The sequence below is a fragment of the Pimephales promelas genome, chromosome 8, assembly GCF_988280905.1.
Source record: "Pimephales promelas chromosome 8, fPimPro1.hap1.1, whole genome shotgun sequence".
Taxonomy (NCBI): Eukaryota; Metazoa; Chordata; class Actinopteri; order Cypriniformes; family Leuciscidae; genus Pimephales; species Pimephales promelas.
Window position 1 is genome coordinate 33,112,959 of NC_142776.1, and position 20,101 is coordinate 33,133,059.

Sequence of the window (20,101 nt, forward strand, 5' to 3'; positions counted from 1 at the left end):
CAACTCATTTGTAATTAAAAAAAATAATCAAACAAATAGTAAGTTAGTGCTGATACTGATAAGTTAGTGCTGGCAGGAATGAAGCCTGTTTTCCACTTGCCCTACCAGAATTGCCAAGACATTCATACATTATTTGACATGGTTATTGATGCAAGCAAGAGCTTTACAAAATATGAACAAATTTCATTTAAATAATAATAGCTGAGTAATGTTTGATCACAATGTTGACTTGACAAAGCCTTATCAGAAAATTTGGAAAAAAAAAAAAAAAAAAAAAACTTTTCAAAGATTTTACTCAGTCAATGAAATGTTGTTAACATGATCTAATGCATTGTGTTAAATGTTTAAACAAGTCCCTAGCATGTCTCTAGCATGATTAGTAAAATTGATACAGGAAGATGTTGTTGCTAGCATGATTTTTGATAGACAGATAGACAGACAGACAACATTGGAGGATTTAAGCATATGCTCTACAAAAAGAAAAACAGTTAATAAAAAAAGTACAGGAAGTTGAATAGTAGTAGAGCAGGTATAACCTAATACTGAATCTAAAAAGCCTGCATATAAGCATGTAGGTCACAGATTTTCATTTAGAGAGAGGTGCATATAGCCTATAGTTTAGGTAGCATACTGTTTAATGTTGGCAGATAATTTAGCATCACAGCATTTTAAATCTTACAGATTTATCTGACCAACATCTCTAGTTGTGAATAAAGAGTTTCTGAGCTACTGACTCTTTAAACATTGTTTAACAGTGTATAAGTTAATGTTAAAGGCACTGAGCTGCTGCTTTCCTTTGGAATTCTTTCTAAGAAAAATGCTTTAAAATATAGCTTTGAGCTAGTTTCAGGACAGGTGAGTACATGTCTCTCATACGCCCATATTTGGGGGGAATATGTTATTTGAGATCTGTGGACGTGTTAAATCTGTAACAATGGATGTGTCGCAGGAGCAAACACAGGCAGACTGTTTACCTCGGAGTCTGCGAAAGAGAAAGAAGTTGTCAGACATGGCAAACATGTATCAGCGAACCTGTCAACTGAACGTCAGTTCACCCACAAAAATTGTGCATGTCGTTGGTACGGAAATTAAGGTGATCCTTGACAGGTAGGTAATATAATAATTTGTATTATACATATAGGCATACATAATGCAAAATCAAAAAAGTATGGTGTGAACTTTAAATGCATTTTTTTTTAATTAAAGACCTAAAAGTAAAAGTAGGCTACAATGGGCGTCGCATAGCGGAAGTGGTTGTCCTCATGAAAAGTAATCTTACGCTGTAACCCCCAAGTGTGTCTGTGATTAAAAACCAATCTTTGCATTAAATTGAACTTATTGATATAAAAGAAAGAAAATGCCATTTAAATGAGGCATTTTGCAAGCATTGTGTGATAATGGAACAACAAAAAGGTAGATTTTTATTTATTTAAATATTTGTAAATATTTTGTCATAATGCTAAAAATAATTAAACAATTAATATCAGACTTAAATAATTACAAAAGCGGTATTGTAATAATGGATGATAATACAAAGAAACAGGTGAAATATCAACTCAAATGTAAAGGGACAATGTTTGTTAACAGATAGTTCCTCCATAGCATCTAAATAATTTCTCTGACTCTAAATCTAATAGTTTGTGCATCCTCCACACGGTTCACATGAAAGAAAATGGTATTCAAATCACAATCAATTGCTTGCAATAGGTTTATTCAACGTATTTGCAGCATGTGTTTACGGTTTTGCATATTGAAGAAAACGGGTTTTGCATCCTGAGGCAAAACGGTGCAAAATTGGGTTCAGTCAAGTTGAGTCGCGCTGGAGTTAACAGCGCCCTCTAGCGGTTGCTTGTGCTGCACACTGAGTTGTGGGCGTTTCCAAGCGTTTCAAGTCCTCCGTTTCCTAGAAATACACCTGCTTTTGTTCAACCAATAGGCTCTCTGACGCGGTTACATCTCAAGTACATTAGGGTTAAGGGCAAATTATTGAATTTACTTTCAAAGTAAGACGCATCTTCAAAAATCATGGTGACCCGCCGTTCACTTACAATTGACACTGGGAACGCGACCAAGACGACATACGTGGTCGGAACGGAGTTGACGGTGAATTTAAACAGGTGAGAGTGTATTTATCTCGCATTATGCGAATAGACAATATATTAGAATAGAATCGATATTAGAACATTGTTTCATTTTAAGGGGACAAGACGCGTTCATAAACAGCGCGACTGAGCTCAATGGAATTAAACAAAGCAGGAGTCTATTTTAATAGACCGAAACGAAAGACATAATTAAAGGTATAGTTCACCCTACCATGATAAACCTTTCATCATTTACTCGCATTCATATCGTTTCCCCACGACTTTCTTTCTTCCGTGGAGCACAAATGTAGCTATATTGAATGTTTGGGTCTTACTGACATCAGCCGTCTCCATCGACTTCCATTGTATCTTGTTTCCTGCAGTATAACTGAATGGTGACTCACTGGGGCTGTCAGTCCCCTATGTTTACATGCTATAGAAGTCCATTCCTGCTAGTAATTTATTTTTATTTCTTTTATATATTTTCAACAATGTTTTTGATAAGGGTCTAACTGACTAAAATATCTAAAATAGCGTACTTAGATTTCAAAGGGTTAAAGCAAACTATGGTCTGAGTTTTGTTTAGATCAAAAGAACCAGTTTAAACAGAGAATGGAAAATTAAGGATTCATCTCAAAAACCCAAACCTCTGGAAACCCAAACAGAAGAACAGTCATTTCAAACACAATGTCGCCAGAAATTATGCATGTTTACATAGACCAATAATTGAAATACAGCACAGACAGAAGACACAAATATGAAAGTGTACAGTTAAAATATCCGATTGTTCTATTCATAAAGTTTCAAACTTTAAGTTTGTAAACCATACATTAGCAACATCATTCTGGAATGAACTGAGTGTCCAAAGAATTGAATCTGCTTGTTGTAATATTCGCAGATATTGGTTTGTTTTGTCAATTTCTGTGTAGATGAATATTTGCCTTGGGAATTTAGGTGGGATTGTTGATCAAGGAATTTCTCCTTTTCAGTTCCAAGGGCGGATGAATGCACTCGTTGTGCTGCGACATTATTTAAATTCATCTCTGAACTCTGTCTCAATAATACTTCTGTTTCATGTTACAAAATATTATCTTTTGATTATACTTAATTCAGGAATTAATTATATATTAAAATATATTTAAATAGAAAACAGTTATTTTACTGTATTTATTATCAAATAATTGCCAGCTTGGTTAGCATTGGTAACACTTCTCACATTTAACTAGTTGCTTATTAGCATATATATTAGGATAGTGGCTGTTTATTTGTACTTATAAAGCATTAACACCGCATTCTGCATAACCATAGTCTACATCCCTTAATTATATTCCTGAACTTAACAACTACCTTAATAACTAGTAATAATCAGTAAATTATGAGTTTATTGAGGCATAAGTTGTATTTAATAGTGAATTTGTTCCCCATAGGAGTTCCCAGAGCATCAATACTGATACTGACCCTAAACCTTTGAATAGTAGTGGATGTTTAGGATATTATGTTTTCAGAAAGGTAACATACATTTTGTTTGGCTATTAAATACTTTTACTCAATGTTTTGAAACTACAATTTGGTTCTTAGAGAATTTAACGCAAATATTTATACCAAAAAAAAAAAAATGTCTGCTTGAGAAATTTACTTCTTGAAAGTATGATATCATTACGACAGATTTTTTGATTTATGAATCACAATGGTAAAAGGGTTGACTCATAACCCGAGGACATCATTTAAAAACGATTTAGTATTATGCAATTTTAAGTCAAATCTAAAAATATATAGAGAGAATAAAAATAAAATGTTGTCCTGCAGGGACAAAAAAAAAACAGATCTAGAACTGTGAATGGCTGGTAGACATGAAAGAAGTATGATGTGCTTTACTCCATCTAAAGTCTAAACAATTTTACATAAAAAAAATGTATAAAGTCGGCTAGAAAGCTAAAGAAAGTTAGGTTTGGAAAGTCATCAAAGACAATAGCTGACAGTAGCTGTTATAAACAGAAGTATTGAGACCGAGTTCAGTGATGAATTTAAATAATGTCGCAGCACAACGAGTGCATTCATCCGCCTTTGGGACTGAAAAGGAGAAATTCTTCAATCAACAATCCCACCTAAATTCTCAAGGCTGATATTCATCTACACAGAAACACAGTGTTGTTTCTGCTTTATACATGTTTGTATCCATTGCCTGTTCGTGCATTTCGGGGGCGGAGCAATGAAGAGAGGGGTGTGTTTGTTTAAGTTGATTTCATACATCAACTTTGATTCTCAGAAATCACTTACTACACATTTAAAACACAAGTTTATCTGAAGAGATTTTTAGACAATGAAATGCCCTTTGTATAAAATCCTACAATGAAATAGATAAATTCATAATGTGTCTCTGTATTTCTCTTTGCTCTACAGGTGTGCCCCACCACAGTCCAGATTCTTCTCCATAAAATGCTCCCCAAACGTTCATTACAAGGTCACGCCCCTGACCAAGGACAGGAACACCTCGCCGTACCCCCTCACCCCAAACTCTATCCTCCTCATCACCATGGACACAGTCAGTGAGACTGCGTTTGACAGCAAGGTACCTAAATCTAACATCAAGAGCACCGTACAGCACATGCAGAAAGAATCTGTGGAATTTTTCCTCGTTCTCTATCTGATTTTGAGGAAAATTCAGCAGAATGGATTTAAACAGAAGTGTTTGAGACTGAGCCAAAACTACTACTCCCCAGTATCTGATAATCTAAGCATTATGAAACTACTGTAGCACAACTATTTAAAAGGAGGATGTGATGGGAATGTTTCCGTGTGGGTATGTTTCTCGATAATGTCCTTTAGAAAACATACAGAACTGAAAGAAACTGCGGAAAGCAAAGAGCGTGTCTGTGGTTTACCCCAGTCTATGCAGGAAACCGTGGTTTACACGTAGACACGATCTCATGTCACTTTCTTGCACTGGCAGTTTAAATACTGGACATATTAAGTGCATTTTTTAATACAATGATTGCTCAATAATTGTCATGAGGATCCAGCTAAGAATCAGATGTGTTTCAGTTATCTGTGAGGTACTATGGTGAGAAAACGGAGGCTCTTGAGGACGCTTTGCTGCATCTAACAGCTGTCGGTACGTTTCACCATGCAAGACATACGCCTGTGTTTATGAATAGTATCAGGATGTGTACTGCAACTATAAACAGCCTCATGATGCTGGTGGGACTCTGAAGGAAAGAGCAAGTCTCACATTGCCTCTATTCTGTTGCAGAGATATCTCTGGACGTAGATGCCGACCGAGATGGCGTTGTTGAGAAAAACAATCCGAACAAGGTGAGCTTTGTTTGCCGGTAGTCTTGCGATCTGTTATATATCATCATTATTTGGGAGATTTGTTTTTGCCTCATTGTTTTTTGGCTTAGAGATGGGGCTGGAAAGTCATGATAAAATTAATAACTTGATTAATTTAGATGAATTAGAAGCCTTAGAGATATGATAAAGCCACACTTGTTTGCATATTAAAGGGATAACGGAAATGTTGTTCCAAATCTGTGACTTTCTTTCTTCTTGGAAACGTTTTGAAAAATGTCTTTGCGTTTTCTTTTGTAAATACAATGGAAGTCAATGGGGTCCGATGTTTTCTGAACGCCGTTGACTTTCAGAATCTTTTGTGTTCCAACAACATTGTAGATAATATGTCTAATAGTACTGGATTTTGGGTCTAGGCATCCTGGAAATGGGGTCCTAATGGCCACGGTGCAGTTTTGCTGGTCAACTGTGACTCCGAGACTTCATACAACAAGAAAGTGGACAGTGAGAAGGATGATATCAGTAAAGTTTCGGGTGAGTCTAGGCAGATCTGGGCTAAGATATGGGAGGGATTTAAGTTATTTGTTATGTGTAAATAGACTCTGTCTGTACCAAACCCATGTTTAAACATTGTTGCAAAATTAGTATTCCTTATTACTAAAGGAGAACTCCGGCGCAAAATGAACCTTTGGTCTAATAACACAATAACACTGTTTAGCATATAACGCTAGTATATGGGGGCATTTAATAAGTAAAAAGAAATCGCTAGTTAATACCACTAACAAGGCTCAAAATAGCCCCACACTAACACAGTAACATAATGAGGGTCCATACATGCAAAACGAAGCATTGAGAACTTTGTAAGCGTGCAGACTGTTTACTAAGAAGATATTTTATAAAGACAGTTCACTTCGTGTATACAGGCAGGAGCCATCTTTGGAAAACAGTCTCGACAAGTCGAACCACGAATGCCGTTCATACAGATCAGTTCGTGGTTCGACTTATCAAGACTATTTTCCAAAGATGGCTCCTACCTGTATACGCGATTCAAACTATCTGAACAATATCCATAGATTTGAATTAGGTGCACAATTTTGCATTTTTAGCTTAGTTACCATTGGACTTCAAATGCCATGCTGTGGAAGGGAAGAGAGAATTTAATCTAATGTGTCTTTTTTTTTTTTGATGGCAGATTTGCAGGACATGTCCAAGATGATCTTGCGCACCAACGGGCCGTCTAAACTTCCTGAAGGCTATAAACTGAGCATGCACATCTCGCAGACCACTTCAGAGAGCGTGAGAATCTTTAGACCTCGGACAAATGTGCCGAAAGACAACGTGTGGAGTAAGTGTTGACACCAAGACCTGCAAAATAATACGATAATGTTTTAAATGGGGGATGTCCCGGACGGTCTCAAGGATTGGTATTGAGGGCATACATTTTTGCTCAAGATCTTGTATTGACAATGCAAAAGTCCAGCAGTTTGTAAAGTCTCCTTTGGAATTTCAATGAATTTAAAGTCTGGACTCAGAGGTGCACATTCATGTGTGAAAATGATTCTTCATTCTCCCTCCCTACCAAGAAAATAAGTAAATAAATGTAAATAACAACAAAATGTTTTTTTATAATCATCTATTCCCTAAACTATTTAAGAAAACAGAATATCTGTAAATGTGTAACAATTTTTTACACGCATACATATTGTGATGCATGAAAACCATTGGGACATCTGCATGAGGTGGTGGAAATGTACAATTATGTCAACAGTTTATATAAATATAATGTACAATTGATTAAATAAATGAAGTAAAAAACAAAAGTATTACAAAGGATCATCAAAACTTTACTGAATGGCTCCTCTTTCCCTGTACCAGAGCACAAACTCCTGAAGTTGTTCCTGAAAGATTATCTAATGGTGGTTGGAACAGATAAGCTGACACAGGAAGTGCCCTATCAGGGAGGAAATACTGAACTGATGTTCTATGTAGAAGGCCTTCGCTTCCCTGATAAAGACTTTGATGGGCTCATCACCATCAACCTTAGTCTACTAGAGCCCAGTGGCAAGGTTAGTGAAAGAAAAACCACTGTCTGATCCTCCATTAAACCCATTTACACTGTTGTTTTCTATCCAATCCAATTTGGTAATATAATTCTTATAACCTTCTGTCAGTATTTACTCACCCTCATGTTGTTCCAAACCTTTATGTGTTTATTTGTTCTGCTATACACAAAGGAAGAATGTTTTAATCAAACAGATCTCATTCCCCATTGACTACCATAGAAGGAAAAAATACATACTATGGTAGTCAATGGGGAATGAGATCTGTTTGATTAAAACATTCTTCCTTTAAAACAACATAAAGGTTTGGAACAACATGAGGGTGAGTAAATACTGACAGAATTTTCATTTTTGGGTGAACTAACCCTTTAAATACGATTCTGCTTGTTTTCTTAAAAGGATTTGCCTGAAACGCCCATCTTTACTGATAAAGTCCTATTTCATGTCTCACCCTGGATCATGACCCCTAACACCCTCAAACCTGTGGAGGTCTATGTGTGCAGGTGAGAGGGGAGCAGTGTATATATACACTCACACTGTATTCATCTTGTAAGCCTTGGGGACGGTTGACTATTTGATGTTTTTGACAGCACAACGGATAACATCTCATTCCTGAAGAGCATAAGGAACCTGGTGGAGAAGAATGGCTACAAACTTAAAATATGTCACGAGTACATGAACCGAGGTGACCGCTGGATGCAGGTCAGTTATTGGGGAAAGAACATGACATATTGTTAATAAACATTAAATGAAGTAAAATATAAATGAATAAATGTCACTTGTATAATAATTTGGAACATGTATGGAACAATATGTCAATTTAATAATATACATTATATACCTGACAGAATAAGATTCCTAACAAGTGTTTTAAAACCAAAACTGACATTGGAAATAATGACATTTTGGAAATGACAGCCGACCTGACATTGAAAATAATGACAAAGCATGCAGTTTATTGGATGATCATAGGATGATGCATATAAAAACAACTTGATAAACCTGTCAGATGACTGTCAAATGAATTCCCACTGACACGCTCTCACTCTCGTTCTCTACAGGATGAGCTTGAGTTTGGTTACATCGACTCTCCCCATCATGGTTTTCCTGTTGTACTGGATTCTCCTCGTGATGGAAATCTTCAGGACTTCCCCTATGAGTCCCTTCTGGTAAGTGACACCAAGAACTGCTCAGAAAATTCAGTCAAAATTGAAAATTGTCATTTTCTCACCCTCATGTCATTAAAATTTGTATTTTATTTTATTTTTTTGTCATTACAAATTTTGATGACGTGATAGAATCATGTTTTGATCACATACTAAAAGAAAGATGTTTAGAATCACTAAACATTGCGTGACAGGGGCCAGACTTTGGATATGTGACCCGGAACGCTTTGAATGAGGAGGTGAACAGTCTGGACTCCTTTGGTAACCTGGAGGTCAGTCCACCAGTCACAGTGAATGGGAAAAGTTACCCACTTGGCAGGATCATCATTGGTGTGGCATTCCCTACGTAAGTATCACAACTGTACCATAAAACAATGTAGTAACCACAACTAAAAAGGAACATTGATATAATTTTTTGGCTTCCAAACAACATGCTGATGGATTAATCAATCTATTACCAGTCTTTAAGAATATTTTCGTTTCATTTTAAGTGCAAAAGATGGCCGCAACATGACCCAAGTCGTCCAGGAATTCCTGTGGGCACAGAAGGTTCAAGAGCCAATAGCGCTCTTCTCTGATTGGCTAATTGTGGGTCATGTGGACGAGTTCATGACCTTCGTCCCAGCCCCTGACCGAAAGGTAAACAGATATGTTCAGAATGGCAAACTGACATGCACTACCTAAATAATTAATTAAAGAAGTCTATCTATTTGATCAAAAATAAATTTTAAAATGTAATTTATTCTTGCGAGGCAAAGCATTACTCCAGTCTTCATTGTCACATGATCCTTCAGAAATCAATATGCTCAAGAATTTTTTTTGCTGCTTATAATTTTTGTGGATACTGTGATATACTACCATTCAAAGGTGTGGGGCTTGTAAGACTTATTGAAATTAATATTTCTATTCAGCAGAGATGCATTAAATTGTTCAAAGAGACACAATAATACTGTTTTGATCAAATAAAGCTTTGTTGAGCATAAGAGACTTTCAAAAACAATTCTTATTTAATTCTACTCCACTCTGAGCCAATGTTTTTAAAGAGCTGTAATGTTTGAAATGTTCAGAAATTCCGGTTGCTCCTGGCCAGCCCGGATGCCGCATATAAAGTTTTCAAAAGCTTACAAAACACGGGACACGGAAAAGCGGAAATGTTTCCAGGTAAACTCTCACTAATTTTCTACTTTTGAAAAAAGATGTCCACTATGCACTAAAGTTCATATTCTAGCTAACATGTTCACTTGAACAGGGATGCCAGAGGCCATTACGGTTAATGCCATCCTGAGTGACAAAAAGCTACAGGCTGAAAACCGATACGTGCAGGTCAGTGAAATGAGCAGCATGGCATTAAGATGTGTTTTGTATCCAAATAGTATCTATATATATATATATTTTTTAGCCAGATTACAGTACAGTGTTCCAAATCTGTCTTTTCTATGGGAAATAAAGCATCATATAATCTTCCACTCAGAACTGCATTGACTGGAACAGGGACGTGCTGAAGAAAGAACTGGGGTTGGATGATGAGGACATCATCGATTTGCCCATCCTGTTTAAACTGCAAGAAGACGATAAAACAAGCCCAAGGGCCGTGGCTTACTATCCCGACATGGTACAGCACATTATCAAGAACTTATTGCTTTTTCTTTTAACTCTTTCCCCGCCAAAGTTGCCAGCTACCGCCAGAGTTTTTGATCATTTTCACAAAATTGTCATCATGGCCCCCAGAATATTTAGTTGTATGAATACAATATATCCAAAGAAAGAACAGAACCTTTGTTATTTTACAAAAAAAAAAAAAAAAATGCATGCACTTTAAAAAAAAAAAGCATGCCCATCAACACTCGATTGTAAGTAAGTTTCATTAAAAAAGCAACTTTTTGAACAAAAAGCTGAGAAAATCACATTTTTGTCAAAGTCCAGATCGGATTCAGAACGATGATCAAAACATGTTTGGAGTAGACAAACAGAAAGCCGTACATTTCCGTCAATGATGGGGAAAGTGTTAATGGAAAACAGATGATCAAAACATGCACTACTGTTCATAAGCTTGAGCCTCGGCAAGACTTTCTATTGTCTCTTACACTTACTTGTAGTTTTTTTATGCATTACCCACCTATATTTACCCTCAGGTGAACATGATCGTGTTGGGGAACCAGCTGGGCATCCCAAAACCTTTCGGGCCCCAGGTGAAGGGCCGGTGTGCTCTGGAGACAGAGATGTGTTCTCTTATGGAGCCTCTAGGCCTCAAATGTACCTTCATTGATGACTTTGCCCCATACCACAAACTGATGGGGGAAGTTCACTGCGGTTCCAATGTTCTTCGAGAACCATCCCCTTTCAGATGGTGGAACCTCGAGCTGTGAGAGAGAGGGAGAGGGAGACTAGGATGAATAGAGACCTGTCAAGTGCCTACTATGTCTAAAGCAGGATAAATGGGTGTTTTAACAAGTTCATTCTAGCAAGAAATAAATAGCCTTGTCGTTCAAGCAAAATGGAATAATTCATCTAAAAATGTAAACTCTGTCATCATTTACTCACCCTCATGTCATTCAAGCTGCTCCTTTTGGCAAGCTACCCCACAAATCATTCCTGTCACTATGTACATGTTCTGAGATTGTATAACAGCTTTCTGTAAGGAATTACATATGTGAGCAGATTATGACAATTTTGTGATCTATAATATCTTTTTAATCATTTTCCTCTGGCAACCAGGCCTTGTTTTAGCAGTACAGCTATTCCTGGGCTGCTTCTGTATTTCTAAAATACAAAAAATAAGGGCTTACAATTTGGAATCATTCTGGAGTGGTTCAAATGAAAGTTAACCACTTATGGCATTATGATGCATTAATGTTCACTGTGTTGCCTCTTACTAATAATGACTGAGAAATTTATTCTATATTTGGTGATTTGCTGTCTTGGATGATTTTTCAAAATAATGTACTTTTAAAGCAATAAATAAACATTTCATGAACAACTTTGATCTTTATTAAACATGATTTCTCTGGTTTCATTACAAAAAGGAGAAAAGGTCTTATTTACAGTAAAACATTTCATTAAAGTAGCATAATAAGCACTTGTAAAAGAACACAATCACTTGCAGAAAGCAGTCGGTGTTTGTTTGGAATGAGATTGTGCTTAATGTCTGGAGCATGTGCAAATGCGTTATGTACAGTTCGACCAATCAGCAGAGACTTAGGCTCTAACACAGCTTTAAGTGTGGATTCAGCTAATCCAAAAATAGTTTTCTCTTCTCCATGTACAGTTTTGTAAGTATCACCCCTGAAAGGACCTAAACACCACTATTAATGTAAAAATCCCTCAAAAAAATAATTCTACTGCACCCTTTCAAATGAGAAGTGAACTGGGATGTTAGTTCTAGAGTAGATTAGAGTATTAGAGTAGATATTTTGCCAGTGACTGATGTTTTTAATGTCACAGCTTGGTATTGTTATAATTCATCACATTTACAGCTCATGTAATTGGCTAAAAAAACTGTATCCCATAAGCCACTGAGATGAATGGGAATGCTAACCGATAGCCTTAAAGGGATAGTTCACTTTAAAATTAATTTTTGGTATGTTTTAGCTTACCCTGAGGGCATCCAAGATGTAGGTGTCTTTGTTTCTGCAGTAGTTTCAATTTGGATATTTTTAGGTCAAACCGTTCGTGTCTATCAGTCATATAATGGAGGTCTATGGTCACCACCTTAAAGAGCATGCACAGAAAAGTCCAAATTAAACATGATTTATTGACTCGTAAATGTAAGTACACATTGATGGCCTAAGACACGAAACGAGCGGTTTGTGTGAGAAAATAAACAGTATTTATATCGTTTTTACCTCTTGTAACCACAGCCACGTCCAAGCGATCTGAGGCCGCGGGTGTTTTGTGGCACACAAACCGCTCGTTCCGTGTCTTAGTCCATCAATGTGTACTTACATTTACGAGTTATTAAATCATGTTTAATTTGGACTTCTCTGTGCATGCTCTTTGAGGTGGTGACCATAGACCTCCATTATATGACTGACAGACAAGAACGTTTTGACCTAAAAACATCTACTGGGGAAACAAGACACCTAAGTCTTGGATGCCCTTGAGGTAAGCTAAAACATATCAAAAATTAATTTCAAAGTGAACTATCCCTTTAACGCCATAGTACTAAGTGAAAAAATTTGGAATTGGTAGGTAAAAAAAGTCTTAACATTAATACAATATGTATTTGTGTTTGAAAACAAAACAAAGTGTCCGCCATTTTTTATTGAGCATCCATTGTGTATATTTTCTGACCTAGTGTTTTTAGTGGCCATATCGACTATCATACGTCAGCAGTTTCATTAGTTTTACATTCATTTTGCTCACTTGCCATATAAGCTAAAAAAAGACTTCAGGACTCCAGTATATCTGACGTGAGAGACACTGACCTTTCAATCTGCACAGCAGGCTTTAAAACATGAAACTACAAACATGAAGCTACTACATTAGTGTACAGTTTACACACACACACACGTCAATTTTACCACAGGCAGCTGTGGCCGTACAAAATATGTTGATCCGTAAAACAGCACAATCTTAATAAATAATATTTAAAAAACGTATACAGCATCTCACACCTGATCTATTTGTTTCGTCATAAATTATAATGTCTATATGCTTTGTTTATTAGACAGGATCTGAAATGGCTTGAAAGGAACATCTATCCGAAGAACGACATTTAACATTTACTTATATTAATTTTCAACATCATTACTCATTACTGACACAAAACGCAACCGAACAGAGCCACACATAGATGTGTATTACAGTGGTTTGTGGGTATTTGAAGCATGATGGGTTTAAGTTGAACTTCATTTGTTATTCTGAAAGATGCCGAAAGCTTGTGACCGCTTACCACCCCCCCGTTTCTAAAAGATCTACACACCACAGTGAGCCTCAATAAATAAATAAATATGACAAATAAAAAACAAACACACACTATGAGAGACAGCTAAAGAAAGAAGCCTATGATAAGGCCATAAGAATCATGCGTGATTGGTTTCCCAGCTGGCAGTGTACCAGTCTTCAACAGACGCCAGGCGGGTTTGCTCTTTCGCCTGTGGTCCGACAGCCACATGATAGAAGATAAAGAGGTGGTGTGTGTCCTTACGAGAGCGCGCTAATATTCTGATGCACACTTGCCCCGACTGTACGCCGCGCGGCTGTAACTAGTGCTTCACACACTTTCACATCTGCGTCTCTCTCGAGGAACTCTTATGAGCACATCGACTGTCCACTGCGAAGGGCTGCTTATGAAAATGCTGAGAATAAGACATATGATTCATGAGAATAACATACACGAACTTATATACATATAAGTTTATATAAAGATTTGAATGGAAAATTCACCAAGGATGCATTTAAACAAAAACACAGTAAAAACTATAATACTGTGAAATATTATTACAATTAAAGTAACTTTTAACTGAAAATAACTGATGTTGTGTAAAAATGTGATGTAAAGTTGAATTTTCAGCATCATTGTCACATTGGTGCTCAAGAAACATTATCGTCAATGTTGAAAATCAATATTTTTGTGGAAACAGTTATAATTTTTTTTCTTTGATAATGTCAAAAGAACAGCATTTTTTTTGAAATTGAAATCTTTTGTAACATTATAAATGTGTTTACCGTCACTTTTGATCAATTTAATGAATCCTTGCTGAAAAGAAGTATTAATCTCTTCGGTAACACTTTACAATAAGGTTAGTTTACTACCGTATAATGAACAATACTTTTTTAGCATTTATTAATCTTAATAATTTCAACATTTACTAATACATTATTAAAATCAAAAGTTGTATTTGTTGACACAAGTTAATGCACTGTTAACTAACGTGAATGAACAATTAACAGCTGTATTTGTATTAACTAACATTAACAAAGATAAGTAAATACGGTGGCAAACGTTTTGCTCTTGTTAGTTCATGTTAGTTAACACATTAACTAAAGTTAACTACCCATATTGAATTTCTTAAAAAAGAGAAGAAAAAAAAACAGTAACTTTATAAGGTCTCATTTGTTAACATTAGTTAATGCATTAATTACCCAGAACTTACAATGACTAATATATTTTTAGAGCATTCATTAACCTTTGTCAATGTTAGTAAATAAAAATCTGTATATTAGTTCACAGTGCATTAACTAAAATTACAACTTTTGACCTTAACATTTTGGTAACACTTTAGTTTAGAGTCCAATTCTCACTGTTAATTAGTTGCTTATTAACATGCATATGATTAGGATATTGGCTGTTTATTAGTACTTATAAAGCACATTTTATTGCCTTATTCTGCATGACCATATTCTACATCCCTTAATCCTATTCCTGAACTTAACAACAACCTTACTAACTATTAATAACTAAAGAGTGACCAAAAGTTTTAGTAAATTGTGAGATTAATACTAAGATTAGTAAAAGCTGTAAAACTATTGTTCTTTATTAGTTATTGTTAATGAATGTAGTTAACTAATATTAAAAAATGAACCGTAAATTGTTACTAAAAAATCGGAAATCTTACTAACACCAAAATCGTGCAATTTTCCAAATGTCATGCTATATTACAAATAGCAATACAACTAACAAATAAAACTTAAAAATCATAAATGAGGCCATTTAAATGACACATCCATATAGACCTTATGCAGCGGAAAAACAAGTGTGCGGCCTTCTTTATAATTTAGTGTTTGAACTTCAGTTTTTGCGATAGCTCTGTACACTCTTAGAAGAAATGGTTTTATATAGAACCAGAAATGGTTCCATCCCCCGCTTCATATATGGAACTGCAAAATGGTTCTATATAGAACCATTTCTTTGGTAAAAGGTTCTATTGGCCAAGTATGGAACCCCAGGGTTCTATATAGAACCCAGAGAAACCCTTTTTTAAGAGTGTATATTTCTATGGCATCGCTGTGGAAGAGTAATTAGCCGGTGAAGTGCATTTACTTATTATAGAGTTAACGAAATCTATCATGAGCATTATAATGCTTGAAGAGGATGTAATAATGTCAGTAGACCGGGAAGATTTTAAAACGAGTAGTTCATTCATAAATCCATAAGATCTTACCTTCACGCTGTGGAAATACAAACCGGAAGACAAGAACACAACGAGCGCTGAAAGGCTACATAAGGTCTATATAGGCTCCATAAATATATCATAGATATAATCCTCATATTTGCTCTTCCTAACCTGTTGATGGACATTCATGATGTCATCTACAGCATACAGGACAGCTAGCAGTTCTGTGTAGGACAAACACACACAGGCACACTACATCATTTGATTTACTTGATTTACGATTTACTTGACTAAACAAATATCAAGATAAACTACATTAGATCTGTTGATCAAGAGCAGATATACAGGTAGGTAGAGAGAGAGAGAAAGAGGAGAGATGGTCGTGCTATGACTTAAAATGGATCAAATCGAGCATGTTAATCAACATTAGTCATGGTTCGCAGTCCTAATTTAGCTTCTCACGACCATCTTCCACCCTCCCTGACACCATCTCTTCTGCTCTGGCTGTAAGACTTCATCATTTAGGACTAGAATATCTTTAAAGGGGTGGTTTTCTGCTTTTTTCTTTACATGATTGTGTTTATTGGGTGCAATATAACATGTCTCTGTGTTTTTTAAAGCCTTATTTTTCATAAATTTCACCTTTTTTGTAAGCCGCTTTCTCCTCTGTCATTAGAACGACCGGTTGATGTTGAAACCCTCAGAAACAGGCAATGGGCTCAGATTGGTTAGTTTGGGTTTGTTACTTATAAAACCCGGGAAGCATCTTGTTGTAGTCCTATTCGAGTCGTTTTTGTAGGCCTTAAACTGTCTGGTTTTTAAAAGACGATATCACTGCTTACGTTGAACTTTCAGCGCTGCAACTTTGCAGATACTCTTCATGCACCAACAGCAACATTACACACTATTTAAAATGAAAAAAGTGAAATCGAAATCAACCACCCCTTTAAGGTCCATCACATTTCTCACCGAGTGTTGTCTCTCTGTTTTGGGCCGTAGAGGTTCAGACTGCTGCCGAATGGGACCTACAGTGAAACGGACGACTGTTAAAGCCTGGACACAACTTTTACAACTATAACATAAGTTGCATTTACACATTTGACAGATGGTTTTATCTCTGGGCATCAAACACATGACCTTAGCATTATGCACTACTGTTTGAGCTACAGGGATGCTAATGCTAAAGAGCGGTCAACATATTTCAGGCCTCCTCAATGTAGCATTTAGACACATAAAAATCCAATAACTTTTTTTATAGTCAAACATTTCAATTATAAGTAATCCTGATAATATTTCTTCACATGTTTGTTAACCCTCACCATGTGAACTGCTCTGACTAGCGCTACCAGAGCCGTCTTCCAACCACACGGCGCTGTATGAAAATGAATCTCGTTTGTGAGGCGTGCCGGCTGAAGACAGACTTTCCTGTGTTGCAGAAAAAAAGACAAACATGCAAAACAACATAACCAGTCAGTCTTGCCAAATTATCTAGTTGTACTGATGTTTCTCTTCAGGCTATTAAATGCAAATTCCAATACACCCATATGCATTTGGATGCGAATAGTACAAGCAGGTCGTCTTCTCTGCCTGTTCGTTTTTATGTATTGTATGTACTAGAACAATGTGAGCACAATGTAGCTATAGAATCATGTATTAATGAGTCATATGTGTATGTGGCCGCACCAGTCCTGTGTCGTACTCCTCTGTCGCTTCATGTTGCTGCTCGTTCTCCTCCACCACACTAGTGAAGCTGCTGGCATTCGACGAGGAGCGAGAAAGGTCCTGGGACTCTGGGATAGAAGGAGCTCGACAGCACAGGGCGGATCTACAGTACAAACACACATACTCAAATGAACCTGAAATATTGAACTAAACGCCCTCAAAGTGCCACTATTATGCTTTTTTGGATATTACCACACTTTTTTTGGATATTATATTTGTAGTGTGTAGTGATATATAGCTGTTTGTGGATGTAAAAGGTCAGCAATGTTTCAAAGATCAGTTTTTTTGTAACACATTTGCATAATGGCAGTCTATGGTCTTCATTGGCTGCCTGTGAATAACATCTACTCTCTCAAACACTGTAGTTGTATCTGAGGACTGGAAGAGTTTGGTTCGTGTTGTTGACATGTCGAGAAGCCGCTGTTTGCAAATCCACTTTGTATGCACTTCCAAAGGATGAGGACTCAGGCTCAAATTGATAAGATAAAACCGGCACCATTGTAAATGTTCGTACCACTGTGTATTAAGTGCTGAGGAAACCTCTGAGGCTGAAATTTAGATATGGTAACGGCCGTTTAGTGTCCGACACTTTAGACCAATCACGACAGACTGGGCTGTCTGACCAATCAGAGCAGAGATCAATCCTTGATCGAACTGGTTCAGACAGTGTGAGAAAAGAGGTGATGCTGCAATGTAAGTACCTTTTGATGCATGTAAAACCTATTGTAAGAAACCTCCAAAACAACGTTAGGAGCCTTTAAAATAGCATAATAGGGGCACTTTAAGCACATATGGTTAATGATTAGATCTTATTTTTGATTTCAATCAACATATTACCAAACACAAATCATCTGCACATTAAAAGCAAAAGCTGCTCACTTTTTGACCTTTGCACTACTCTGCCCATTTGGTTAAAAGGTGTTGGGCTGTATTTTGCCATTGCATTCCACATCCATGTTAGGTGATTGCAGATGCAAATTCTCAACACATTCATCACAGTTTAAATGAGTTGTATTACTCATTGACAAACTAGTAAATCTATAACAATTGTTTGAACTAAAATAAAGGGAAGCAAATATCTATTATTTGCAGTTGGGAGTGGTTCTGTGTAAAGGTTGAACCTATCAAGGAGCGGTCCAAGAGCAATTGTAATGGTCCTCTTTAAAGAAGCTAACTAACCTCAGGTTATAGTCTATGTACTTCCTACACATTTTGGTGATTTTGATTATGATTATGATTTTGATGGGGTTGATTATTTTTTAAAGTAGTGTATGTGTGTATGGATACACATGCTTATAACAATGAATGATTAAAAAAAAAGTACATAAAAGACAATGAATTCACATTATAATATACATCTTTACTGGAATGTAAAGATTAGATCATATAAAAAATTAGTAGTTAAAACTAGACTGTGTGGGTTTAAATGTGATTACATGCAAACAGACGTCAGTGTTTTGACTGGTGCTCACCCAAACTTGGTGATCTGCATCTCAGGTGAGCTCTGATTGGACCAGTTGTCTAATTTGAGATCTTGAAGGGTGTGTCCACCATCAGATGCCCTCTGTGGACTCGGGGACACCTCTCGACTACTGGAACATAACGATTAACACATCTTAATTATTGTTTACAGAACTTCCATTTTTTAATTTAAACATAACGTGACACATAATAAAAAATATATATTAATTTTCAGATACTTACTGACCTTAACACACAGTAATGAGAGTGTTATCTTTAATATTTCCTGTTTTATGGTTTTCTTGTCAACAAGACAACTTCATGCATGTTGGTTATAACACAATAAGTTAAAATTAGTGGACAGCTTTCAAATATTACTATTACTTACAAAACAGGTTTTATTAAAGGGATAGTTCACCCAAAAATGAAAATTCTGTCATCATTTACTCACCCTTAAATTGTTCCAAACCTGTATAAATTTCAGGAAGATATTTTGAAGAAAGTTTGTACCCAGGCATCATTGACTTCCATAGTAGAAAAAAAAAAAAAAAAAAAATGAAAATCCCCATGGAAGTCAATAGTGCTGTTCAGTTTCCCACATTCTTCTAAATATCTTCCTTTATGTTCAACAGAACAAAGAAATGTATACAGGTTTGAAACAACATGAGGGTGAGTAAATGATGACAGAATTTATTTATTTTATGGAAAACTACTTAAAGTTTCTTTCCCCAAAAAATGTCTGCCTTTTATTTATTTTTTGTTATGAAGACAGAATGTCCACCTTAAATTTTTTTTAAGCTTAATTAATGTTTCTTACTTTCTAAACCTTACAATGGCTTCAACATGAAATACTCTCAACTTTTCCATACAATTGTCAGTTCATCTTACCTTCTCTCCTGAACCTCTTGTATATTCTCAATCCCTATGGCACTGCTCCTTCTGGAACTGAATGGACCAGATTTCTTACGGGTTGGGCTTTTTCCAGGAATAATCAGTGACTGTGGAGAAATCACATTTGGGCCAGGTTTTGATTCAAATTATTAGCCAGTTCCACTACATAATTTCTTCAATATGTGCATTTTTATTTGTATTCATTTTAAGCCAATTTTATATCCATTTTAATTATTATTATTATGCGAGCAAAATTTGAATTACCATTATGTATGAAATGTTTTGAGTAAATCAACTTGCTGTGCTTGCTATTGTCATTAGGGGGCTAATAGATTTATGATTAAACACAAAGGAATCAGGTATGATATCAGGTAAAA

General features: G+C 36.1%; 2 protein-coding genes across 10 annotated transcripts in view; one reads left to right on the forward strand and one right to left on the reverse strand.

Annotated features, from left to right (window-relative positions):
• Positions 1-919: 919 nt before the first annotated feature.
• padi2 (peptidyl arginine deiminase, type II) lies at positions 920-11,572 on the forward strand. Of its 2 annotated transcripts, none has more exons than XM_039693139.2 (16): positions 920-1,107; positions 4,482-4,650; positions 5,124-5,193; positions 5,332-5,393; positions 5,786-5,903; positions 6,562-6,714; positions 7,245-7,435; positions 7,829-7,932; positions 8,020-8,131; positions 8,491-8,598; positions 8,790-8,941; positions 9,087-9,234; positions 9,663-9,756; positions 9,845-9,918; positions 10,067-10,207; positions 10,728-11,572. In XM_039693139.2, exons 1-16 carry the CDS (start codon positions 935-937, stop codon positions 10,959-10,961), a joined length of 2,103 nt encoding a protein of 700 aa, XP_039549073.2. In that variant the 5' UTR covers positions 920-934; the 3' UTR covers positions 10,962-11,572. The 2 variants fall into 2 exon arrangements, with proteins under 2 accessions (XP_039549073.2, XP_039549074.2); XM_039693140.2 differs by lacking the exon at positions 920-1,107 and adding an exon at positions 1,936-2,117.
• A 1,069-nt stretch (positions 11,573-12,641) lies between these two features.
• The window catches only part of rap1gapb (RAP1 GTPase activating protein b), a 78,153-nt gene continuing 70,693 nt past the window's right edge, over positions 12,642-20,101 (reverse strand). For 3 of the 8 annotated variants that reach the window (XM_039692812.2, XM_039692806.2, XM_039692807.2), the window contains 7 exons: positions 19,722-19,831; positions 18,845-18,964; positions 17,334-17,475; positions 16,970-17,075; positions 16,620-16,675; positions 15,822-15,874; positions 12,647-13,892 (listed from right to left, as the gene is read on the reverse strand). In XM_039692812.2, the coding sequence (XP_039548746.2) occupies positions 15,866-15,874; positions 16,620-16,675; positions 16,970-17,075; positions 17,334-17,475; positions 18,845-18,964; positions 19,722-19,831 (543 nt within the window). In that variant the 3' untranslated portion in view covers positions 12,647-13,892; positions 15,822-15,865. Of the gene's footprint in view, positions 13,893-15,821; positions 15,875-16,619; positions 16,676-16,969; positions 17,076-17,333; positions 17,476-18,844; positions 18,965-19,721; positions 19,832-20,101 lie in introns of all 8 variants that reach the window. The other 5 variants (XM_039692808.2, XM_039692805.2, XM_039692804.2 and 2 more) reach the window with 5 other exon arrangements.